Below are 26,495 nucleotides of genomic sequence, written 5' to 3'. Positions count from 1 at the left end.
GGGATCCAGCGGGACCTGCATCTGCACGACTGGTTCTGGTCCCAATATACCAGCGTTGGGATGACTACGCCTTGTGCTATGCGAATGCTCGCTCTGTGCCGGGTTGGCGGTTCTTTCCAACGTCCTCTTCAGGTTATCAAAACGCGACATCAGCGTAGCCACCTGCTTTTGGGCCTCGGTCTTCTCTCTGCGCTCCTCTTCACGCTCTCTATTTGCCTTGTGAAGGTCTGCCAGTGCCAGCTCGTACATGGCGGCGAGGTCCTGGCCTGGTGGGCGGCTGCTGCTTGGATTCGTCTCACCGCCGGGGTTAGTTGGGGTGTTGAATAGTGCGCGGTTAACACCTACCGCTGGATTGGATGTTTGGGGGATGGCGGATTGGTCTGCCTGCTCATCGGCGTTTCCCCCGCTACCGCTAGTCATGGTAGTTGTGATGGGATGACCTCTTGTTCAAGGGTTCCCACAGACGGCGCCAATGTTAATGCTCAAAGTCTGGCGGTAGCCAAACCTCGGTTTAACGCGGGTCCAGTGGGCGAACCGCTACTCTGTATGCTTGGTGTTCCTTGCTGGCTGCCAAATGAAAGACAGGGCGTCAGAGGGAGACCGCGTTGGGCGGTCTTCACTTCTCCGATGCCTAAGTCAGTTGATAGATAGGCAGCACAATATTGAATGAGTAGTTAATGCGTAATAATGAAGAGAGAAGAGAGGACCTTTTATAGGTGAGGAGAGGTCTGATCTTCTCTTTGTTTTCGATGTGGGACTGATGTGCTTCAGTTCCCAGTTTCAGTAGCTTCTGATGCCGTCTTGGCAGAGTGCGTGGCGGCGCGTCAGCGGTGATCCTGGGGAACTCTTGTGCTCAGGCCGTGGCCCGCCTGGCTGCCTATCCGTGGGTTACTCCTTTGACGGTAGTTGGTATCTCTGGCGGTACGATGAGTGTGGCTGATTATAGCTAATTATGCTTTGCAAACGTACATGTAGGTACACATACGAATCAAGCAAACGTAGGTATATTTGATGAATGTAGTTGTTGAGAATATATAAATCCACATGGGAAAAAATGGGACCTTGTTAGTGGGTTTATAAGGGTTTGGGCAACTCCATCCATTGCCAATTGGTTTTGGATGTGAACCCCTGATTACTTTATCATGGTATCAGAGCGGGTTTACCCACGTGTGCTAGTGAGTTTATAAGGGTTTGTGCAACTCCATCTATTGCCAATTGGTTTTGGATGTGAACCCCAAATTAGTTTATCACGTAGTACTCTAAAGTTTGTAGATACCTCAATGACAAAAGCATATTTTTGTTTTTTATTTCGAACAATTAATACATACTAGAAATCCTTACCCTTTCAAATAGTATCCAACAGAGGGTGGACTAAATTTTTTATTTTTTTATTTTTTTCAAAGGTTTCTTAGGATTTTGAGGATAACATAATTTTGATTGAGAATCAAGACTGTTAACGTTAGTGATCCGTGGGATCTCTAGTTAGCTTTAGAGAGAGAGGGAGAGAGTGACACAAGATGTATAGTGGTTCGCCTCCGCATGAGCGGGAGACTACGTCCACTTGAAAGCTATACTAGTGTGTCGAGCCTTGCGGCCTAACAAGATTACAAAGTATGTAATGGGATGTCTTGAGTTGTGGGAGGAGGCATTCCTTTTATAAGTGAAGGAATGCTTCTCCTTTACATTGTTTTCGATGTGGGACAAGAAACCACACTATTCTAGTCTTGAAGCCTAGTTGTGATGGCATGTTGGCAAGGGCGGGAACGTGGCTTCCCGGTGGCGGATTTGCGACTTCCGGATACCGTGGTGTAGCTTGAACATAGGGCTACACGATGTAAGTAGCGGTTGGGCCTTGCCATGTCTTGTGGATGTCCCAAAGAGCGCGTTTACTTATGCTTGGTGAGATAGCAAATACTCCATATTATTGGAGGTATGTACAAGTCCCCGAAGTCCCCAAGTAAGAGGAGCTTCTTGGTTGGGGAGTTCAAATCATGAAGTCATCAAGCATAAGTAACCGGGCGGTACGGAGCCCCTACAAGTCCCCAAACTCCGTAAGCAAGAAAGGACTCGTTAACCTGCACAACAAAGACAAGAAGACAGGCATATGTAGAATGCTCGTTGCACTGGGCAACAAATGTGAGTTGCATCGATATGCGTTTTGGCATATATAAACGTATGAGGTGCGTGATACATGGTCGTGTGAGCATATGGATTGCATATGATAAATGTGTGATGAGCACAAGGAGATGTAAGTTGCATGAGCGGTGCGAAGGTAAGCGTTTGTAACGTGTAAATGATGAGTACGTGAACGCTTGTGTTGGTTTGGTTGTCGCTCGTATTAATGGAACGCGAAAAGAATTCAATTTGTCGCAAGCGACAAATGGTAGAAGAATTCAATGTTCCATTAACGTGTGGTGTGTCGAGTAGACATGAGCGTAAAGCTCGAGGATTGCCGGGAAGGCATGAGCGGAAGCTTAATGGGATGCCGGGAAGGCATGAGCGGAAGCTCAATGGGATGCCGGGAAGGCATGAGCGGAAGCTCAATGGGTTGCCGGGAAGGCATGAGCGGAAGCTCAAATGGGATGCCGGGAAGGCATGAGCGGAAGCTCAATGGGTTGCCGGGAAGGCATGAGCGGAAGCTCAATGGGATGCCGGGAAGGCATGAGCGGAAGCTCAATGGGTGGGCCCCTGCGAGGCCCGCTAGAGAGTCCCCGACTCCCCAGCCATGACGGACCTCCGGATGGTCGGTAATTTGTTTGTTGAGGGGGAGCTGCACGGAGCAGAGGGTGTTGGGTAGCGATCCCAATCTTTGGTACCCAAGCGTCGGGGTTAACTGCCGGATCAATGGCTGCCGTAGGCTGTGTTAACTAGTTCCTTGCTGCAATGCCACGTAGCGGTCATTTGCTATTATGCGGCGTTGCCTTACCGCTTGGCGGTTGGTCGTAGACCATAGATTCGTAACGTTTGTATCTGCATGAAAAAATGACAAACACAGAGAGCAAGCATGTACTTATAATAAAGTTGTTAATAACACTCCGTAGGCATGCTTAAGGGGCATAGAGACATGTATAGTCATGGCATCGGCGGTAGCTCAAATTGGAAGAGCGTAAGAGATAAGAGGAATGCACTTATCTTATGCCGATTGACGGTCCATTGCTTGTGGCGGATAAAGCACTCCGATAATGTTCGTCAACTTGTAGTTGGGGTTGAATGCGCAATAGAAATAGAAATTTCCTTGAAACAAAATATATGATTAATATGTGGATTTGTAAAATCAACATCAATAATTTGCATATGTACTTTGATGTTAATGTCTAAAAGTTCGGCGGTAGCTGAACCTTTGTTAACGCTGATCCGGTGGGCGGATCGATACTTATGGTGTTCTCAAAGCCTCCGCTACCTGCCAAGTTAAATACAAAGGGCGTCAGAGGGAGACCGCGTTGGGCGGTCTTCAACTCTCCGATGCCTAAGTTAGTCAATGTATTTATGTTGACAAAGTAACAGTAGGTAAAGTATTGAATGCGTAATTAATGAGGAGAGAGGAGAGGACCTTTTATAGGTGAGGAAGAGGTTGATCTTCTCTTTGTTTTCGATGTGGGACTGATATGCTTCAATTCCCAGTTTCAGAAGCTTCTGATGCAATCTTGGCGCGGCGCGTGGGGGCGCGTTGGCGGCGATCTGGAGGTGGTCCGACGTTGGGGCTGTAGCCCGCCTGGCGGTGTGTCTGCATGTCATTCCTTTGGTTGGAATCAGTACCTTCGGCGGTACAATGAGCGTAGCCCGTTAGAGCTAATTATGCTTGCAAATGTACATGTATGTACAAGTCCCCCAAGTCCCCAGTCAAGGAGGGCAATCTTGGTTGGGGAGTTGTTCGGTGGTTTGAAGCGTTTTCTTCCGCTAGACTTGCAAGAGCATAATTAGCTTCAGTGCGTTGTCAACCGTTGGTTTTATCGAGCAAACGCTTTATACCCTTTCAGGTGGGCCCCTGCTAGGCCCCCCAGGGAGTCCCCCACTCCCCGGCTAAGATAGACCTCCTGATGGTCGGAAAATTGTTTGTTGAGGGGGAGCTGCACGGAGCAGAGGGTGTTGGGTAGCGAGCCCAAGCTTTAGGACCCAAATGACGGGGGTCAACGTGCCTGATCAGGGTCGTCGTAGACTGTTGACAAGTCCCCGTGTCCCGTAGGGACGGTCTGACGGTAACGCCGCGTGGCGGTCGTTGTCAGAGTGAGGCGTGGCCTCGGGATTCGCCGTTTGGCGGATATCCCCCCTCTAAATGCAGTAAGAAGCGGCGCCCGGTAGGCGTGCCTAGCGGTATTTTGTAGAGCGATAGTGCTGAACAACATACGCAGCTAGCAAGCTGAAAAGGAGGTTCCGCTAGATGTTCATAGCGGAAGATGCCCAGCTTGCAGGATGGCAAGGGAGAAGTTCCGCTGGCGGGGTTTCGCTCAGTGGAGACTCCGTCACTTGGTGGATGACAAGTGAGAAGTTACGCTGGCGGGGTTTCGCTCAGCGGAGACTTCGTCACTTGGCAGAGGATAAGTGAGAAGTTCCGCTGGCTGGGTTTCGCTCAGCGGAAACTTCGTCACTTGGCAGATGACAAGTGAGAAGTTTCGCTGGCGGGGTTTCGCTCAGTGGAGACTCCGTCACTTGGCAGATGACAAGTGAGAAGTTTCGCTGGCGGGGTTTCGCTCAGTGGAGACTCCGTCACTTGGTGGATGACAAGTGAGAAGTTCCGCTGGCGGGGTTTCGCTCAGCGGAGACTTCGTCACTTGGCAGAGGATAAGTGAGAAGTTCCGCTGGCGGGGTTTCGCTCAGCGGAGACTTCGTCACTTGGATGACAAGTGAGAAGTTCCGCTGGCGGGGTTTCGCTCAGCGGAGACTTCGTCACTTGGCAGAGGATAAGTGAGAAGTTCCGCTGGCGGGGTTTCGCTCAGCGGAGACTTCGTCACTTGGATGACAAGTGAGAAGTTCCGCTGGCGGGGTTTCGCTCAGCGGAGACTTCGGACGATTGGGGAATTCTGCCCAAATGGTTGCTCCCACCGGACGCTTCGTCTGGTGGTGGTTGACACGTGTTGAACCCGTAGAGGGTTAGCGTGTGCAGGCCTGTCCCCTAAGCGTAGCCGTCTTCTCGCCATTAATGATAGTAATGATGGATTTCGTAACCGAGGCGACGCCTCGGTTAATCCGGAGAGTAAGTGAAAAGTGGTGACACGTGTACGGCTGGTGTGTGATGTCGTATTTTAGCGGACGGCCTAGAACGCGTTGATGTTGACATAAAAGGGGGGGAACCTTAGCGAGATTTGACACTTTGTGAAAACTTCAAACCCGAGTCGTCGTCTTCAAGCTCTCTGCGATTTGCGAATAGAGTTCTGCAGGGCGAAAGCTGTGGAGTCACCGGGTCTTGGGAACGAGGTTTCTATTGGTGAGGACAAGCGCTTGCAATCACAGCAAGGGTTTCATCAGTAAGGTTGGTTCTCTGAATCTTATCCCTGTTCCATTAAATTTCTATGTATTTGTTGTTGTCAGTTTTCTGGGTTTTGTGAAATTGGGGTGTTCTGAGTGTGTAAAGTGGGTTTTGGGGGATGGGTTTTGGTGTTTTTGACAGTCGGGATTTCTGGGTTTGCTAGATGGTCGAATCTGGGTTCAGTGTTTGTTGGTTATTTGTTCTTGTTTTTGTGATTTCTGGGTAAACTGTGACTCATGTTTTTGTCGATACTGACGTAAGAATAGGCTAGATCTGTGTTTGTGCTAACTGGTGTGGGTTTTAGGGTTTGGGATGGCTAACGTCATAGAGATATCGAGCAGTGAGGATTCCGGGTCTGACGTGTCGTTCAGCGCGGCGGATAGGATATTTATTGACTCGTTGCGTCCGTCTGCCCATGCAGGAACCTCACTGCCGGAACCGCTAGAGGTTGAGCCGCTACAGACCATACCTTGGGTAATAGCCATGGGTCGTACGTCACGTCCGGAGAGCTCTAAGGCGGGTGAGGTGGCGGCGGCCAAAGCTAGGCGCGACGAGCGCTTGGTGAGAAACAGTGCCGCCAGCGGATCCGCTGGGGATGAGGAAACAGCGGGGGAAGACGCTGAGTCCGCGTGGTTCCTCCGGGATGGCACCCCCGTCGACGAGGCGGGAGGGCGGATGACTCTTGCCGCTGTTGGCAAGATGAAGCGGACGTTCCGGCTGCCGGGCTCTGTGAAGCTGCGCCCGCCGACTGCGGATGAGAAAGCGTCAATTCTCCCGGTGGGATTTGCGGCCGTTCACGAAGCGATACTCCGCCAAGGAGTGACATTACCGCTGGTGCCGAATCTGCAAATCCTGGTGTGTGAATTCGGCCTTTCGTTCGGTCAGGTTTGTCCCAACATGTGGCGCTTGCTGCTGGCGATGAACTCCTTGTGGCGGTTGTCCGGGTGCGAGGGGCCTACCGTGGCGGAAGTGCTTCACTTCTACGAACTGGTGTACGTGAAGCGCCAGGGTTGCAGAGGGCAAGTGAACCTGAGCCGCCGTCGGGGAGCGCCGAAGTTGATAGAAAACCTAAGGGATTCAATGTCCTATTGGCGGGGGACCTTCTGTGTCGCCACGGAGGGATGGGAGTACCAGGCTGGAGTGAACGAAGAAGGGCCGACGTTTAGGATTAAGTCGGAATTCCAACCTATCCGAGGTTGGTGACCAATTTCCGCTGGCGGTAGCCGGCGGGGTTTCTATCTTGAAGGCTCTGTATTCTTACTAATGTAATTGTGTTTGTGCAGCGGGACTGCGGTACAACCTAACGCGGGAGGAGGAGTGTCGCATTGCTCGTATCAGAGGCTGTTGGCGGAACCGCAACCTGCTGGACTTCAGACTTCTGACTGGCTGGGAGTTGCTAGTCGACCAGAAACTTACTCGCTCCGTTGGTAAGAAATTTCCGTCAGACCGATGTTTCGTTTGTAATAAGTAGTCGAGACTGACTGGCTTATGTTTATTTTCCCAGAAACTCCGCCAGGAAATAAGTCGAGTCGCGATGCTTTCGAAAAAGCAATGGACCGCGTCGAGGTGGACAATTATCTGGAGACCATGTACGCCGAAGGGCTGGCAGCCCAACAGACGCTGGTGAACCCCGAGACACTGGCGCTGAGCCAGTCAGAGGTTCCGGTAGTGCTGCCAATGCCACACCACTCCCATCTTGGTGAGGATGGCCTGCCGGTAGTGCAGGCGGGGGTCCCAGCGGCTGGCGGGAAGAAGGGAGGCGCTGCGGCTGGGCAGCAGAAAGATCGGATGCCCGCCAACAGGCGTGGCCCCCAAAAGGAAAAGGCGGTGCCGCCGGCGGATACTGTCATTGCAGCAAGGGAGGAACCGCCGGTGAGGGTGACAAAGACTGCCGCTGGGAACCAGAGGGCGCCGGAGAGAAAACGTCGGCAGGCTGACTCCCCTGACGAGGAAGAGGGGGAGGACGTGGAGGTGATCGGCTCGCGCCAACAGAAGAGGGCCCGAGGAGCTCCGTCGAAGACTGCTGTGGTGGAGGGAGAAGAGCCCGCCGCCAACGAGCTAGACTCGTTTGCCGAGTACGCACCATTCATGACAGATGGGGAGCGGGAGTTTCTCTTCCACCTATGCGAACGGCTAGGGTTCGGCGGCCTAGCGGGTATCTCACGCCCGACAGCAATTGACCAATCGCCCTTCAACTTGGCGTTTGGGCAAATATCGGCGGGACTGTACGACATGTTTGCGGCGGCGTCGAAGCAGCCCATGGTCGAGGGGGAGTTGCGGGAGGAAATTCAAAGTCTCCAGAGGGAGTTGGCGGAGGATAAGGAGAAGCTGGCAGAGGCAGAGCGGCGTCTGACTAAGGCAGAGAGTGACCTTGCCGATGCCCGCGGTAAGCTCCGCGTGGCCATCGAGCGTGACTTGGAGAGGAATGACCGCGTCTCCAAGTTGGAGCGGGACGTTGCGTTGCTGGAGGAGCGGATTGCCGCCAAGGACAAAAAACTTATTATCGTACAGCGGGAGTCCGCCGCCAGGGTGACGGAGTTGAAGCGGTTAGAAGGTGAGGTTGCTCGTCTGAGAGCTGAAGGGAATACCGCTGCGGCGGCCGCTGTCGAGGCATTCAAGCGGTCTGCGGAGTTTAAGAAGGCGATGACTGAGTCGGCGAAGGTCGGGGCCCTGGCAAACATAGATATGCTGAAGCGGAAGGGTGCCATCGACTTGGCCAAAGCGTCGCAGCCGGATGCGCCGCCAACCAGGAGTACGCCGCCGGAGAAAACTGTCGTGGCAGCTCCAGTGGGAGGCGCTCGGTCAGGGAGCGGGGAAAGTGGTGCACATCCGTCGGAAGACTCCCAGCAGACTCCCAACCCCACCCCATCGGAGGTGTCGCGCGCTGATTTCTTGGCGGCGCACACCCGTGCGGATGGTACCATAGAGACCCCAAGTCCGACAGCGCGAGGGTCCGATCAGACGAGTCGAGCGGTCGTGCCGCCGCCCGCCGGAGCAGAAGATGCCGAAGAGCACCCCTGAGGCCAGTTGGACCACTCTAGATTTTGCAACTTCCCTATTTCCTTTGTAGCCGTTGAGGCATATCATTTTGTAATGTTTTGCTGAATAATATGAAATTCTGAGTTTATGTTTGCCCCATGTGTTTGTACCGTTAGTACTTTGAGTTACATTTTGCTTTTGTCAATCAATGACACATTAAAGGAATTAAAATTGGTCCAAGTGCACCTCGTAGCGGACGAGGTCCGCTGACGATCGCTGGCGTTGCCAGTTGCCCTCAGTGCTAGACTTGGTAACAATGGTTTGAATAATTCCTCGTTTCATTGATAGCTGATTGATCAGCGTACAAAAGTGGGGTAGTACCCGTCGGGTAGCTTCCCTTAGCTAAATATTAAACAAAAATTTAGCTAAGTCAAGATGCTCCTGGGTAGCGGTCTGACTATTTGTAATAATAGCGAAGGTGTTCAGTATTCCAAGGGTGGGCCGATTTGACGCCATCCTTGTCCATTAAGTAGAAGGTGCCTGGGCTCACGACTTCCACAATGTTGTATGGGCCTTCCCAAGTTGGGCGGAGCTTTGTCGGAGGTGGGATGACTTCTTTCATTACCCAGTCCCCCAGTTGGAGGTTCCGGGCTTTGACTCTTGCGTTATAGAAACGCGATACCAGCCTTTTGTTTTGCAAGTTGCGCAAATGGGCCTTGAGTCTTTTCTCTTCTAGGAGGTCCCTGTCCAGATTGATGCCGTCGCCGTTGGTGTCGGGGCAGTAGCCCTCGACCCTAGCGGTAGGCTGAGTTACTTCAATAGGGAGGACCGCCTCTGCGCCGAACATCATGCAGAAAGGAGTTTCGCCGGTGGCGGTAGTTGGAGTTGTCCGGATGGCCCATAGGACTTCTGGAAGCTTCTCCGCCCATAAACCCTTGGCGCTGTCGAGCTTCTTTTTTAGCAGCTTCTTGATTATCTTGTTTGCTGCTTCGACCTGGCCGTTGGTTTGGGGATGGGCGACAGATGCAAAACTTAGCTTGGTGCCCAAGTTGGCGGTGAACGATATGAGTTCCTTGTTGTTGAACTGTGTACCGTTGTCTGTAATGATTGTGTGCGGGACACCATAGCGGCAATAGATGTTCTTCCAGAGGAAGCGAATGACCTTGGCGGTAGTAATTGCCGTTAGTGGCTCCGCCTCTTTCCATTTACTGTTGTAGTCGATGGCTACAATGATGTACTTGAACTGGCCCTTGGCGGTTTGGAATTTTCCCATCAAATCAAGGCCCCACGTGGAGTGAACCCAAGGGCCGATGATTACTGACAGAGGTTCCGCCGGTGCATGTGGGAGATCCGCGAACTGTTGGCATTTGTGGCAAGACCTCGAAATCTTCCGGGCGTCATCACCCAGTGTGGGCCAGAAGTAGCCTTGTCGCAGTGTGCGGTTGGCCAATGATCTGGCACCTGAGTGGTTTCCACATTCTCCGCCGCGGATTTCCACCAGGACGATTTTTCCCTCCTCTGGGGTTAGGCAGCGGAGGTTGGGGTAGGTGAACCCCTGACGGTACAGCTTGCCATTCTGAATGTTGTAGCGGGTTGCTCTCCGCTTGAGCTGTCTTGCCTGGATCTTATCCTCTGGCAATGTGCCGTTGCGCTTATATGCAATGATCTCGTCCATCCAGCTGGAGTTGACTTCAATGTTGAAGATCTCCGCCAGGGTCTTTGTGATGCTTGGCTTGTCAAGGTACTCTACCCTTGTGTCCGCTGGACTCTGATGTGGCTGGGCGGTTGCCAGTCTCGCCAGTGAATCAGCCTTGGCGTTCTTTTCCCTGGGGATTTGTGTGATGTTGTGGAATTTGAACTTTTTTAGCAACGTTTTGACGTACCCCAAGTATGCCGCTAACTGCTGGTCCTTGGTTTGGAAGCTGTCGTTGACCTGGTTAACTACTAGCTGGGAGTCGCTGAATATGTTGACGCTGTCAGCCCCTGAGTCAATGGCGAGGAGTAGACCGGCGATGAGTGCCTCGTACTCCGCCATGTTGTTCGAAGCTTTGAAGTTGAATTTTAACGCATACTCCGCGTTCAGTCCCCCGGGTCCTGTTAAGATGATTCCGGCGCCGCTGGCCCTGGCGCTGGCGGAGCCGTCCACATGCAGGTTCCAGTCTGACTGTGGGGGAGCAACCTCCTCAACGGTTACCATTTCTGTTCCGGGACTTGTCTCAACACCGGGCTCCGGCCGTCGCTCGGTTAGCTCAGCGATGAAGTCCGCCACTGCCTGGCCCTTCATGGCGGTTCTTGGCCTGTAATCTATGTCGAATTCGCTGAGCTCGATGGCCCACTTGCTGAGGCGCCCCGAGTGCTCAGGGTTCTGCATCACCTGCCGCAGCGGCTGATTGGTTAACACATGGATCGTGTGAGCCTGGAAGTATTGCCGGAGGCGTCTGGCAGCAACGATAAGTGCGAGGGCCAGCTGCTCCAAGGGAGGATATCTTGTTTCTGCTCCGTTCATGCCTCTGCCGGCGTAAAACACTGGAAGCTCATCTTGGCCTTCCCGCCGGACAATGGCGCAACTTACCGCCGACGCCGAAACCGCCAGGTAGATGAATAGTGTTTCTCCATGCACAGGAACATAAAGGAGAGGGACTGCCGCCAGGTATTCCTTTAAGCCCTGGAACGCCGCCTGGCACTCCGGGTTCCAGTCGATGACCTTCTTGTGCGTTGTTTTTAGGAGTTTGAAGAATGGGGCGCACTTATCAGTGAGTCGAGAGATGAACCGAGAAAGGGCGGTTAACTTGCCCTGGAGGCACTGGACGTGTACCTTATACTCAGGGTCCGCCAGGTCAAGGATGGCCTGGACCTTGTCTGGGTTAGCCTCGATGCCTCGCTCGCTGACGATGTATCCCAGGAATTTGCTAGCGGTGACCGCAAAGAAACACTTCTCTGGGTTGAGGCGCATGCCGTAGGCCAAGAGAATGGTTATGACCTTGAGGTTTGCCACATGTCCGCTGGCCTTTACACTTTTGACTAACATGTCGTCCACGTAGACCTCGATGATTTTTCCCAGATGGTCAGCGAACATGGCGTTCATCAACCGCTGGTAAGTTGCACCGGCGTTCTTCAGACCGAAAGGCATGACATTGTAGCAGTAGAGGCCTTTGTCGGTGGTGAAGGTGGTGCATTCCTGGTCGCTGGGGTGCATCTTGATCTGATTGTATCCGGAGAAAGCGTCCATCATGCTGAGGAGCTCATGTCCGGCAGTTGCATCGACTAGCTGATCGATACGAGGTAGCGGAAAGCTATCCTTTGGGCATGCCTTGTTGAGATTTTTGAAATCGACACACATCCGCCACTTGCCGCTGGCCTTCCTGACCATTACCAGGTTTGAGATCCACTGGGGATAGATAACTTGGCGGATGAACCCAATGTCCTGGAGTTTTGCGACCTCCTCTCCGATTGCCCGGTATTTTTCCTCATCAAAGGCCCTTCGCTTCTGCTTGATGGGATAAAAGGAGGGTTTGATGGTCAGTTTATGAGTGATAATGTCAGGAGAGATACCTGGCATGTCCGCGTATGACCATGCAAAGACGGCGGCGTTATCACGTAGGAACTGAGTGAGCTCTGCCTCCACCTCTGGGTTTAGATGGGCGCCTATGCGGACTGTCCGCTCAGGGTGTGCGTCCGAGAGGCAGACAACCTTTAGTGACGTGTCAGGGTCGACCGGCTCCTTCCTTACATACTTCTCCTCTTCATCCCTAGGATCCTCAAAGATGTTTGGTGGCGGTGCCTCATTACCCACTGTCAGAATTTCATGGCGGCGCGTCGACCGCGCTATAGTTGTTGAGTAACATTCTCGTGCCAGCTGTTGGCTTCCCCTGACACAGCCCGTGCCGTTAGGCGTGGGGAACTTCATAAGGAGCATGTACCCGGCAATGATGCACTTGAGCTTGTTAAGTGCTGGTCGACCGATGATGGCGTTGTACGAACTGAAGCAGTCGACAATAATGAATTCTGTATGTACCTCCGCCATGCAAGGGCTAGTACCAATAACTAGCCGCATGTAATCTGACCCCAGAGGTTGTGTGACGTCACCGGAGAAGCTGAGCAGTGGCTCGTGATCCTGGAGCAGTTTTTTGTTCCGCTTGAGATGGTCGTAGCAACCATTGAAGATGACGTTGACAGCGGATCCGCTATCCACCAAAATTCTCCCCACCGAGAATTTGCCCAGAATGGCATCGACCAAGAATGGGTCGTCATGGGGTAAATGCACTCCGCGCTCTTCCTCCTCCGAAAAGGTAATAGGTTCCCAACCTGATTTCGGGAGTTTGGCGGATCTTTCGTAGCGGATATTGCAGACTTCCTTTGGGTGATTAGCGCGTGCATAGCGCTTCCTTGCCCTGTGAGACATGCTGGTGATTGGGGCACCGCCATCGATGGTGTTGATGCGGCCCAAGGTCTCAACGTTGGCAATTACTGGTGGTGGCTGACGCACCTTGAACTGGTCCATCCTGCCATCACGGTACAAGGTCTCAATGGCCGTTTTGAGAGCATTGCAACTGTTGGTATTGTGGCCGCTGTCCTCGTGGTATTTGCACCACTTGCCGGTGTTCCTGGGCTTGCCTGTTTTTGGGTATTTTGGAGGGGGTGGCGGTGGGATCTGATCCTTGCACTGATTGTAGATGTCTTCATATGAGGCAGTCAGGACCGTGAAAACTGCATACCGCTGCGAGGACTCCGCCTGCTTGTTGCGGTTATCCCCATGGGTTGGGCGGTTTCCCTTATGGTAATGCTGGTCCTTCTGCCGCTTGCTCTGGTGGTGGCCCTGTTGCCACTCCCTTTTCTTGTCAGTTGATGGTGCTGAGGGGGTCTTGCTAGCGGTTTCCTGATGACTGGAAGATGGCTGTGTTGATTTTGGTGTTAGTGGTGGCGGTGGGGTTTCTCCGTATGTGATGAATTCCGCCTGGGCGTGAATGACCGCCTCACTCATGACGTGGTCATACGTCGCATTGGGATGATTGTAGTTGAGGTGATAGAGGAACGGTCCCTTGAGCAGTCCCTTCCTGAAGGCCGCCGACGCCATCGTTTTGTCTAGGTCACGGCACTGAGATGCTGCCGCCCGCCACCTTGTGACGAAGGCCTTCAGTGACTCGTCCTCCCCCTGCTTGACGCTGAACAGCTGACTTGTGTTGTGATGACCAGCGGATAATAAGATGAACCGGGAGAGGAAAGCATGGGATAGTGCATTTAATGAACTGATAGACCCCGGCGGACACTCAAAGAACCAGTTCATTGCCTCGCCATCCAACGTTTCGCTAAACAAGTGGCACAAGGTGGCGTCGTCGAACCCCTTGTTGTTGGTGACCTTCTTGAAGGTGTCCATGTGGACGAAGGGATCAGACATTCCACCGTAATGCGCCATCTTTGGGGTTTTTGCATATGCCGGTCTGACAGCCTGCAGAATGGCAGCGGTGAAGGGCCCGGGTCTGGAAGCGAAGAGCGGATTCTGAGTTGGCACTGGGACGTCCGACTCCGCCCGGATCAACCTCTGCTCCAGCTGGTGCATCCTTTCCAATATCTGGGCGGTTGCATCGTTGGTGGAATCAGCCTGGACAACCCGCTGGGACAGCCCGCGCCTTGGCACAGGCGGAATATTCTCGGTCCTTGCCCTAGCCTCCGAGCGGTTGGTGTGCGGGAGTGATTCCGCTTCTTGTTCTAACATGGGTTGGGGTATGGGCGGTGGTCCCATTCCCAATAACTCGGGTGGGTTCAGCGGCACCTGCATCTGTATGACCGGCCCCGGCCCCAACGTTCCGGTGCCGGGTCGGCTATGCCTGGTGCTATGTGATTGCTCGCTCTGTGCTGGGCGGGCGGTGGCCTCCAGCGTCTTTTTTAATTCCTCGAAACGTGTCATGAGCGTAGCCACCTGCCGCTGGGCTTCAGCCTTCTCCTTGCGTTCCGCCTCACGCTCCTTGTTTGCCTTGTGAAGATCCGCCAGTGCTAGCTCGTACATAGTGACGAGATCTTGGACCGGCGGACGGCTGCTGCTCGGATTTGCCTCACCGCCGGGGTTAGCCGGGGTTGTGAATAGTGCGCGGTTAACGCCTACTGCTGGGTCGGGAGGTTGGGGGACGGCGGGATGGTCTGCCTGCTCTTCAGCGTTTCCCCCGCTACCGTTAGTCATGGTGATTGTGGTGGGATGACCTTTTGTTCAAGGATTCCCACAGACGGCGCCAATGTTAATGTCTAAAAGTTCGGCGGTAGCTGAACCTTTGTTAACGCTGATCCTGTGGGCTGATCGATACTTATGGTGTTCTCAAAGCCTCCGCTACCTGCCAAGTAAAATACAAAGGGCGTCAGAGGGAGACCGCGTTGGGCGGTCTTCAACTCTCCGATGCCTAAGTTAGTCAATGTATTTATGTTGACAAAGTAACAGTAGGTAAAGTATTGAATGCGTAATTAATGAGGAGAGAGGAGAGGACCTTTTATAGGTGAGGAAGAGGTTGATCTTCTCTTTGTTTTCGATGTGGGACTGATATGCTTCAATTCCCAGTTTCAGAAGCTTCTGATGCCATCTTGGCGCGGCGCGTGGCGGCGCGTTGGCGGCGATCTGGAGGTGGTCCGACGTTGGGGCTGTAGCCCGCCTGGCGGTGTGTCTGCATGTCATTCCTTTGGTTGGAATCAGTACCTTCGGCGGTACAATGAGCGTAGCCCGTTAGAGCTAATTATGCTTGCAAATGTACATGTATGTACATTTGATAAAATTTTAAACAAAGTGTACAAGCAAATGTAGTGTTTGATGACAAATAACATATTTGATTATGTGCTCTAATATGCATTTCAATTGGGCAATGAAATGTGTAAAGAAGCATGTTCAACAAGGTATTATGTATTTATTAGACGCTGGAGCCTATACATACAAAGTTATGTATAACTAATCATTTTGCATAGATAAACAGTGGTCTAGAATGATCACAGTGGGTTTAGATGAGATTCGTTGCTATTTTGAATATCTCCGTGTGCAATTCTAATACCAAGAAGATTAAGGGTGAGCATGTTATATATGCACAGTAGTTCGCAATTATCTGTTAATCAAATTGGATTGTAAGTATATATATATAGATAGCTACATATATACATAGCTCATATTATCCCATGCAATTGTGGTGCTATACAGGACAAGTTTGTCAAATGGAAGTTTGTCAAATGAGACTTGGACTTATGACACACTAGTTAAGCATATATGAACCGATGGCTTTGTTAATCTACATGTGTATGCGTCTATGAGATGACAGGAAGGAGCACATGCAGCCAATACATAATTAGATAGACTAAGATGATCACAATTCACGAGTTATAATGAAGATGCACTTAGCTGTATATGGTATTGAATATGTCCTTTCATAAAGTAGCATATACATGAGAACACCATTATAAATCATATTATAATTGGTTCATGGCACATGGTGCCTACTGATTATTGAATGTCTATGAACTGATTCTTGGACACGCGGCCACTGGACATGAATTAAATATGCCTAGCGCTAAACAGAGGCCAAGAGATATGTGTGTGCCGAGTATTGATTGGTGCATCTGGTATAGCAGATAAACTATGAAAGAGCAGAAGCATGTGCTTGTGTCAGTAAATAGGGAAAATGAGATCGAGGGAGACTTAGCTTGCCGGTGTACAGAGCAAATTGCTCGGTGGCTGGGTGCGAAGAATATAACACAGATACCGCTGACTAATTGCTGAACGCTCGGAGGCCGTTGCAATTGATATCCATTGAGCATCATGGTGGTGAGCAAGTGATGGGTCTAACTCGGAACGCTGTTGTCGACGGAGAGAATTGCTCTCTGGTGCAAAGAGAAGAAAAGAAAAAAAAAAATGAGTGCTGCACAAATGGCTTAGTCAGCGGCGTTTCTGGCCAGCGGAGGAGCTCGGAGGAGCCTCAGCAGAGAAGTGGGTTGGCGTGGCGGAGCTCTGGCTAGCGGAGGAAGTTGGGCGGTCCTATGCATGGCGGATGGCGGCTCTGGAGCCTTGGCCAGTGGAGCTTGAAGAACATGGGTTCTTGGCGGAGTGCAGCGACGGTGCACGGACTGAGGTTGCCGGGGCTATTGCAGCAGTGGGCGGAGCGGAGCCCTGCGAGAAGCAGTGCAGCGGTGGGCTTGCTGCCGTCGCTGGAGATGCTGGCGGCTTAATGGAGCATCAAAACCGATGGGCAGTGCATCTAGATTGCCTAGCGGAGGGGGAGGAGCGTAGCGGAGCGGAGAATCTGAAGCCTGGCGGTGAATCTCAGCTGAGGATCAGAGCGGAGAGAGGGACCATGAAGTTCCGGCGAAGAGTCCCAGCGGAGGCTGTTCGGTGGAGATGCCAGCGGAGGAGCATGGTCAGCGGAGACGTTGAGTCCGGAGCGCTGGCGGAGCGGAGGAGAGCTCGAAGTTCAGCGTCCGACCGAAGCTGAAGTTCAGCGGAACATGAGTTCGGCGGAACCGAAGTCTAGCGGAGCGGAGCCTGATGGAGACCACGAGCTCGGTCGAAGGTGGACGGAGCTACAGGTCGGCGGATCACCAGTTCGGCGGGGATGCAAGCTGGGCGGAGGAACTCCCAGCGGCGAAGCTGCAGCTTCGAGTGTGGCGGAGCGGAGGTCTGCCTGAGCCAGCGGAGGATGTGGCTGGAGGAGGGAAGAAGAAGATGGGTGTCCAGAAAAAATGTCTGGGTGCCCAGAGAAATTTTTGCCGCCCAGATTGTTTTTTTTTTTTTGTGTAGGTTCAGCGTTGACTTTTTCCTCCCTCAGCGTTGACCAGACGTTGACCGGCCCCTGATGGGCGTTGACCGACTCCGCCGGGCGTTTGACCACGTGTTGACCGCTAAGAATTTCACTTTATAAAACTCAAAGAAGGAAATTATTTTGAGCTCGGTTAATATGACTTAACTCAATGGTAAATGACGAAGCCTTTGTGTTGGCTTCCCACAGACGGCGCCAATGTTAACGTTAGTGATCCGTGGGATCTCTAGTTAGCTTTAGAGAGAGAGGGAGAGAGTGACACAAGATGTATAGTGGTTCGCCTCCGCATGAGCGGGAGACTACGTCCACTTGAAAGCTATACTAGTGTGTCGAGCCTTGCGGCCTAACAAGATTACAAAGTATGTAATGGGATGTCTTGAGTTGTGGGAGGAGGCATTCCTTTTATAAGTGAAGGAATGCTTCTCCTTTACATTGTTTTCGATGTGGGACAAGAAACCACACTATTCTAGTCTTGAAGCCTAGTTGTGATGGCATGTTGGCAAGGGCGAGAACGTGGCTTCCCGGTGGCGGATTTGCGACTTCCGGATACCGTGGCGTAGCTTGAACATAGGGCTACACGATGTAAGTAGCGGTTGGGCCTTGCCATGTCTTGTGGATGTCCCAAAGAGCGCGTTTACTTATGCTTGGTGAGATAGCAAATACTCCATATTATTGGAGGTATGTACAAAGACCAAGGTACTATAATAAAGAAAAAGAAAATGAGAAAAGATTACAATCCATTGAGATGTAACATTAACAACATACAATTACACATGCATCCCCATTTCCCCAACATAAGGTTGACTGGAGGGGGATGAGCGAAATTCAAATTTCTGCGACATACAAAAGTGATTTCACCATATTTAATGTGGATTTATGCATAATTCTGTAATTTGTCTAATTTTATTACAATCAATTTTGGGAATTAAAATCTTTGTTATCTATTTGTTCTCTACTTTATATATATATATATATATATAGAATTATTCTCAGGTGCGGACGTCCGTACCGAATTTTCGGTACCGATTTCCTATTTTCGACCACTTTCCGGCTACATTTTTACATCTTAACCGTTCAGTTTTTAGGCCCTAGTGTATAGATCACCTCTACAAAATTTCAGCCAATTTGGTGATCGTTAAGGCATCCAAAACTGCATTTTACACGAACGGACCGAATCTGTCGAACCGGAACCGTTCGTATTTATAATGGTAAATTGCAGTTTTGGATGCCTTAACGATCACCAAATTGGCTGAAATTTTGCAGAGGTGATCTATACACTAGGACCTAAAAACTGAACGGTTAAGATGTAAAAATGTGGCCGGAAAGTGGTCGAAAACAGGAAATCCGTACCGTCCGCTCGGTACAGACGTCCGCACCTGAGACGGACTGATATAGAATCCTGAGACGGACTGTATATATATGAAGGCAAGAGTTTCAACGTCACAAGTTTCGCTAGGGCTGGGCTCGGGTCGGGCCGGGCCCGAAAATTAGTGAGACCGAGACCGAACCCGAAACTGTCGGTTCGGGCCGGTTCGGTCTTTTTGTAAACTGAAAACCGACAGAAACCGAACCCATTCGGGCCGGTTCGGTTTTAGGGCTTTTTCGGGCCCAAAATGCTAGTTCATCATTCAGCTATTCAGCTTGGCCTGTTTTGGTACCTGGAAGACTGGAATGCATATCAAATTATAATGCCGTGAAATAAACTCATTAACATAACTGTAATCAATTTGCAATAATCAAGTTTAGCCACAGTTTACAGTTTACAACACAAACTCAAGAGTCTAGAAATCCAGAATACATTGTCCAACAGAAAACAATCCAAATTTTTCAATCATTTCAACTTAATGCTCAATGAACTGAAATTCAAATTACGAATGGTACAACTGCAAGTGAAACATAAACACAATTTGCAGTTTTGCACAAATAGTCAAACTGCTCCACAAGTCCAGACCTCCATGACAACTCGACAAGTGCACAAATCTGCAAGTCTGCAACTCTGTGCATTCACATTTCAAACTTGATCAGTTTACAAATACAAAGTTAAAAAGTAAAGCAATAACGTACATGTATAATGATCTAAAATATGCAGGTTCCCATACAAACATCAACACAATACCAAATCACAAAGATACACAATTAACAACATAGATACCAAATCACAAAGATACCGACACAGGAACACAACATTAAAGTAGTAACCAATAATCCAATATCTTTAAAGCAACAAGATGTGAATAACCTGCAGATATGCTAGCAGAGCTTTTTCATATTTTCATTGACCCAAAGCAGGAAGTGAGATTAATGCCTATCTTATATTGACCTCTTTATGGTCAAGCTAAGACCAACTTCATTGAAAATAACTAACTAGTGACCACATACTAGAAAAAAGGGGAAAGAAAGAAGGAAAAAAAAAAACATGAAAGACATGCAAGAACAAATAAGGACAAGAGATGGAAACAAGTCAATAACCAATAAAATGCAGAAATTAATATCATTAAGGCCAAATGCAGAAATGCAGAACATTAACTAAATAAATGCATATTGCTAACTAAATGCATAAACGCACAGTTTTAAACAAAAACTGGGGCAGATTGCATAACATTAACTAACTAAAGGCAGATTGCTAACCAAATGCAGAAATGCACAGTTTTAAAGAATAACTGGGGCAGTACCTTATTTTGCTGCTTTACTTTTGCCTGCATTACCTACCCTTGAATTCTTTGAAGCTTTAGATGATTTAGACGTAGATGGCTTTTCAGGCTGATCAATTGTACTAGCACCTTCCTCCCTTGCATGTTCTGCAAAGCAACAAAAGTACAAAGTTTAAACAAAAACTGTCCCGATTTTGGTAGAAATTACTACATTGTATTATAAACTTGAAATAAATTAACAAGGCAGCCATTCCAAAAATAAAAATCATACCATCCTCCACACTTTCATAAAATTCAATGTCCTCGATACTAGGAACATATTGAATGTTGTGGATGCTTTCGGATCTGATCCAATTTTGGTAGCATATCAATGCTTCCACCATTTTGGGAGTTAGAGAACTCCTAAAGGGATCGATGACCCTTCTTCCTGTGCTAAAGCAAGACTCACTTGCCACTGTGCTCACTTGTATTGCCAAAACATCCTTGGCAAGGGCAGCAAGATTAGGATACTTGGCACCATTCAACTTCCACCACTCCAATATATCCCACTTATGAGGAATTGCAGGCTTCTCAGTTGGGTCCAATAAGTATCTATCCACTTCATGTGCAACAACAGCTTCGTCGGAGTCTTCCAATTCTTTCTCCCAATCTTGTTCCATGTCCGCTATTTTTCCAGTAGGCTCAACCGTCCTTTTGGAGCTGGATTTGCTGCCTTGGCTAATTGAGCTCTCTCCACTTCTAGCTTTTCCATTTCCAGCCTTTGAAGACATCATTGAGGAGCTGTACAGATCACAAAGGGCCACTATAAGCTCTTTAACCTCGGCAGATTTCTTCTTAATGTCATCGGACTTCATTTTCAGCCACTTATTGCAGATACTTTCAAAGTTTCTGATCTTGAACCTTGGGTTTAACACCAAGGCAATTAATAAAAGCTTATTGCAGTCTTCCAAGCTTCCAAAATACTTATCAAACTTCCCTCTCATCTTCACAGCCATATCGAACAAGATCATTTCAGTCTCTGAACCAGTGAAATCATACGGTTTATTGAACAATTCATCGATCTCCGATTTGATAGCCACTATATCATGAAAAGCTTTCCATGATGTTGGGTGATTTGAGGCACTAATCCTCATTGTCACATCATAGAAGACCTTTAAAAACCTCACAAAAGCTGCTGCCTTTTCCCAGTCCTCTTTAACCGGTGGCCCCACCCTTTTTGTCTTCTGTTTCTTCCTTGAATCAGACCCTCCAACTTGCAGCTCATCCACTTCATCATCGATGTCTTCATCCTCATCAAAGTACCGCGTGTACTTGTTGTCCTCCTCATCAGCCATTCTATCGAAGGCTTTTCGCAGCTGTAATGCAGTGTCTAGCATTAGAAAGGTAGAGTTCCACCTTGTTGGCACATCAAGGATGCATACTTTCTTCAACTCAACCTTCTCATTCTCTGCACACTTTTTAAAAACATCAAGTCTTTGTCCACTGCTCCGAACATAGCGTATCGCATTCCTAATTGAAGCAATTGATTTCTCCATCATTTTTAGGCCTGATCTGACAATGAGGTTCAGAATATGTGCAAGGCACCTAACATGCAGGTACTTGCCTCCAAGAACAGGCTGTTTCTCCCAGCCTAACATCTTCTTCCTAACGTACTCAATTGCAACCTTATTTGCACTTGCATTGTCAACGGAAATTGTCAACACTCTCTCAACTTCCCAATCAAGCAAACAAGCCTCCAACAACTTCCCTATGCTATTGCCCTGATGGTCAGGAATCACCCTAAAATTCAGTATTCTTTTGTGCAATGTCCAACCAGCATCAATAAAATGGGCAGTCACCACCATATAGTTGATATTTTGCACTGATGTCCATGTATCGGTGGTCAAGCAAAGGCAATGATTCCTTAACTCTTTCTTCAGCTCTAATCTGGCTGCTTTATACATGGACAGAAACAGTTTCACAATAACCCTCCTAGAAGGCACATCCCACCTAGGTACAGCCACACTACAAAAGTATCTAAACCCCGGCCTTTCGATGAAACTGAAAGGCAGTTCATCCATTACTATCATCTTGCAGGATGCTTCCCTGCAAGCTTCCTGACTCCATTTCACCATCACCAACTCCTTAGTGCCACCGGTACTTAATACCTGCTGCCCACTTTCTAAATCAACCCTACCCGGATATTTTTTGCACACTTCTTGTATATGTCTCCTAAGTGAACTAGTTCCATTTCCATAAGTATCACATGCAAGATCAGTTCCACAGTAATTGCACTTAGCTCTCTGTTTAACACAAGTTTGAACTTTCTTACCATCCTTAATCTCGAACTGAGGCTTCTCAATCTTCTTGAAGTGCAACCACACCCAAGATCTTCCAGCAGGTTTTTCTTCTTTTGCTTCTTTTTTTTCATCATCTCCAGCATTGCTCGGTTCAGCAGCTGCAGCTTGACCATGTTTTCTCTTTACACCAGCCTTCCTCTTCGAGATTTTGAATGTTTTGGGAATCGTCTGAACCCTTGAAGCATAAGTTGGTGTTGGAAGAGCAATGGCTTTTGAATTGGAATTGGAATCAGAACTTTGGGATGAATTGGAATTGGAACTGTGGGATGAATTCTGAGGAGAAGCCATGAAATGCTATGACTATGACAACTTTAAATACACATTCAATGGCCTGCACAAATAGTAAACAAGGAATTGTTAATTGCAGAAACTATATGAAGCTGCACAAATAGCATTACAGTTAACTCTTTCTAATTACATAGCAAATTTGGTTTCATTGCAGAAACTATATGAAGTTGCTGTAAATCATTGTATCCCATTGGCTCAGAATGAAAAGGGATGTATATACTGGGGAAGTAATAAGTATAACATGAATGGGCAAAATCCCACAATAAGCAACTAAGGAACTTCACCAAAGCAAATACAATGCAACTTCGAACACCCAACTCATTTGAACAACTTAGGTGGTAAATACAAAACCCAACAATCCCTTCAACCATGAGACATTAAACTACAATAAGCTCAAGCAACAAGTAATGGGAAAACTTAATCAAAATGAGATTCAAGGAAAACAGTATTACCCCAGTCGTCCATATTGAAATTGTCTTCTGTTTTCTCAAATTAACGAACAAACAGCTATCTGCATATCAACACATCCATCATCAGAAATCGGAAAACCCACAATTTCAATAATTAATCATTATCACTAGTCTTCTTTAAGACTCAGAAAAGCAACCAGGTTGTATTCGAAAGAAAAGCAACAGAATGAGTACAAGAGATCCATGCTTAGTTGGTACATACTACATAGTAACCTTTAGCCCTAAGGTTAAGATCCCTATCTGAACTTTGAAACCTTTTTCCAAAAGTTAAATGTGATATGCAGTTAAAATTAAGTATTACAGATCCTACTGCAGCCTTTATCACCAAAAAACGTAAAAAACCTAGAAAGATCATAACTTTATAAGAAAAAAAGAAAAAAAAAACCCAAGAGGATTACTCACCGAAATTAATCCCAGCTAAGATTTGTGCCAGAGTATTCCCTTTAACTGATATTGATGCCGCCACAGATGGCTTCAACGGCAGAAGAATCGTCGGTGAGGGCCGTTTGGGAACTGTGTATGCTGCAATATTTGAAAAGGGGGAGATAGCGGCCGTGAAGAGAATTCATCCGAGGCTTGTGTTGGGAAATATTGGTTTTGGGTCATCTAGGCTGCGAGGAGCGAAGTGTAGACTGCAGAGTGCAGACCATCAAGGCTCAGGGAGAATCGACAGCGACGACGAACTTCTAAAGCTTCATTGGAGGAGGATTTCGATTTTCGTAGATCGAGACTGGAGATCGAGACTGGAGAGAGAGGTTGAGACTGAGATTTGGGGCTAAGATTGAGATGGTATCGAACTATCGATACTATCGACAAGCAAAGAGAGGGAGGTTGAGGGTTAGTCGACTGGAGACTAGCCTTTACAAAAGGCCCTTTAGGGTTGTTTATTTTTTTATTTTTATAATATTTAACTTATTATTATAACACCCAATCATGGACTGACATGTGGCAACTGCTACAACATTCGGGTCGGTTCGGGCTTTCGGGCCCTGAAAATATGAAACCCGAGACCGAACCGATTACATGAATTCGGGTCGGGCTTTAGACCGAACTGAAAATTTCTATTCTAAAACCGAACCGAATCGGGCTTTTTTCCTCAGTTCGGGTCGGGTCCTCGGTCTTTCGGGTCCGAACGCCCAGCCCTAAGTTTCGCCAATTATAAGTTGCCTATAATATTCATCAAAATAAAATAAAAAATTAAAATACGTAATAAAATAATTTAAAATGATTATTGTGAAAAAAATCATAATGTATAATATGAAAAAATGAGAATTAGGAAACAAAGAAATTTTCACATGTTTTCTAATTTTATCAATAATACGTGCATTGTACTAGTATGAATTAGTATATCCACGTGTACATCTATTTATAGATCCTCAGCAATGGAGTGTACAAGAGCATGGAGCACAGAGCTATGGTGAACTCTGAGCAAGAGAGGATCTCAATCGCTATGTTCTTCAACCCCAAATTCGAGGCAGAAATTGGACCAGTGACCAGCTTGATAACCCCAGAAAACCCACCACTGTTCAAAAGGATTGGGATGGAACAGTACGTCCAAGATTTCTACACCCGCCGTAAGCTCGACGGGAAATCATACTTGGACCAAATGAGGCTCCAGAATGGGAATTGAGTAATACTACTGCTGTACTGCATGCTTAGTTCCACGATATATCCATATATATAGTTTGCTTCACTACTTTCAAATAAAGCGTTCCTTGTGTATAATACCAACGCTGCAGTGTAAAAATACCAGTCTTAAGACTTATTGTGTAATTTATGCATGGTATTGCAGTATTGCTGTTTGATGTATAACTTAATTATTGTACGAATAATGTATATATATGCATGTGTGTGTGTATTAATTTGCAAGACATACAGCTCAAACTCAAGTTCTATGCTCAGACCAAAAAAGAAAAAAGGAAAAAAGCTTCTATACTAGAACATGGAGATATTTTAATGAGAACCACTAAAATGAAGACTTCATGAGGACTTTTTATATTCAAGAGGTTGGGAGACATATTTTTCGATTACATTACGGTAAATCAACCGGTAAATGTTTATGTACATGAGTAGATCACTTCTGAAAATTTTATTTCAAATTGCTAATCATTAAGGTACCGAACTAGATCAAATTAATAGACGAACCAAATCTGTTAAACCTGAATATTTCATGTTCATAAATGATAAATCAGGATTATGCATGTCAACACCATGTATTTGTTGGGCTGCTCTTAATCTATAGCTACTGTGCCTATCAAGGACCTCCCAGAGGTTTATATCATGTTATATGAAGGCCGACTAGAGTCCATCAATTGCTTGTTCTCTTCTTCATCTTCATCCCTAACCACAAAGAGTGACTGAAAACAGATCTAGAATCAAAGTAATTCCTTTATCTAATCACCAACTAACTATCGCCTCTCAACTATTTCCTTATTACAAATGATGAGATACTTCTATGCGAATCATATACAATCCCTTTCATTTATTTACACTTAAAAGTTGCATTTTCATAAGTAACTGAAGTTTGGAGATGTATCATATCCTCTTTCTTGCACAGGAGAGCATTGGGAAACAGTGGAAGGAATTTCTGGAGAGCACCGAAACTATAAGGTTCAAATGTCATGTAAGGATCTCTATACATGTATTTTATCTGTTGATTTTATTCAAATCATGTTGTTAAGTTATAAGAGTAATAATTTATGTTTTGGTTTGGCTCTGCAGGAACATGCAAGGCAAGATGAGAGCAGTGCTAATCCTAGATACACAGTGTAATCCTAGATGCAAGAGGATGTATTTCTTTGCTTCAGGAGCTTCTAATTTTGTTGTTTTACAATCTACACGTACTTTGTGCCTAGTTTAGAACCTAGGTTGACTGTGGTTCATTTGATACAAATGTCCGTTGGTGGTTATATGTACGTGGTTGGCAGAATCCTAAATGCCAAAGAGATTTTCCTGTGCCAAACTAGGCTGGCTTTGTGCTTAATGAGATTGATCTGGTGGTGGGTCAACTTTGTTTACAACCATTTTTGATACATGAATGTGAATTACACGCATAGGTGACTCATGAAATTATTGAATTTGGATAACGAGCAACAGAAAGCAGTAAACAATTGTACTTATTAATTTCTATTGACACCGGAAAACCCTAAGCGCTACCTACCTTGCGTTGCCGGCAAGCTTCGACCCTAAGGCCTCCAAACATCCTCGATATTACAAGGCAAGATCATTGTCTGGAACTATAGAGGGATCGTAAACAATGAAACTCAACGTGCCCTAACTAACATGGTACAAGCCCGAAAGCCAGCCTTAATCTTTCTTTCAGAAACCCTAGCCAAAAAGGATCTCATTGACCGCCTCACAAAGAGTCTTGGATTCAAGGACAATATCTGCTTTCCCCACAGAGAGGAATCTCAGGGATTGCACTGATTTGGAACGAAATCTGCACATCACATTAATGTTGTTATTGGCAAGCTTGAGGAAACGAAGAAGTGGAGGTTCACGGGGATCTATGGTGTTGCAGCATGAAG

The 26,495-nt window shown here is 47.8% G+C and overlaps 1 protein-coding gene across 1 annotated transcript in view; it reads left to right on the top strand.

The window, feature by feature from the left end:
* LOC133729351 (codeine O-demethylase-like) overlaps positions 1 to 24,736 on the top strand; it is a 38,661-nt gene extending 13,925 nt beyond the window's left edge. Inside the window, exon 4 of the mRNA XM_062156864.1 lies at positions 24,341 to 24,736. Within this exon, the coding sequence (XP_062012848.1) occupies positions 24,341 to 24,598 (258 nt within the window). The 3' untranslated portion in view covers positions 24,599 to 24,736. The remainder of the gene's footprint in view (positions 1 to 24,340) is intronic.
* Positions 24,737 to 26,495: the final 1,759 nt, after the last annotated feature.

The sequence above is a fragment of the Rosa rugosa genome, chromosome 2 (assembly GCF_958449725.1).
Source record: "Rosa rugosa chromosome 2, drRosRugo1.1, whole genome shotgun sequence".
Lineage (NCBI taxonomy): Eukaryota > Viridiplantae > Streptophyta > Magnoliopsida > Rosales > Rosaceae > Rosa > Rosa rugosa.
Note: the sequence above shows the minus strand (reverse complement) of the source record. Positions and strands in the feature narration are given on the sequence as shown.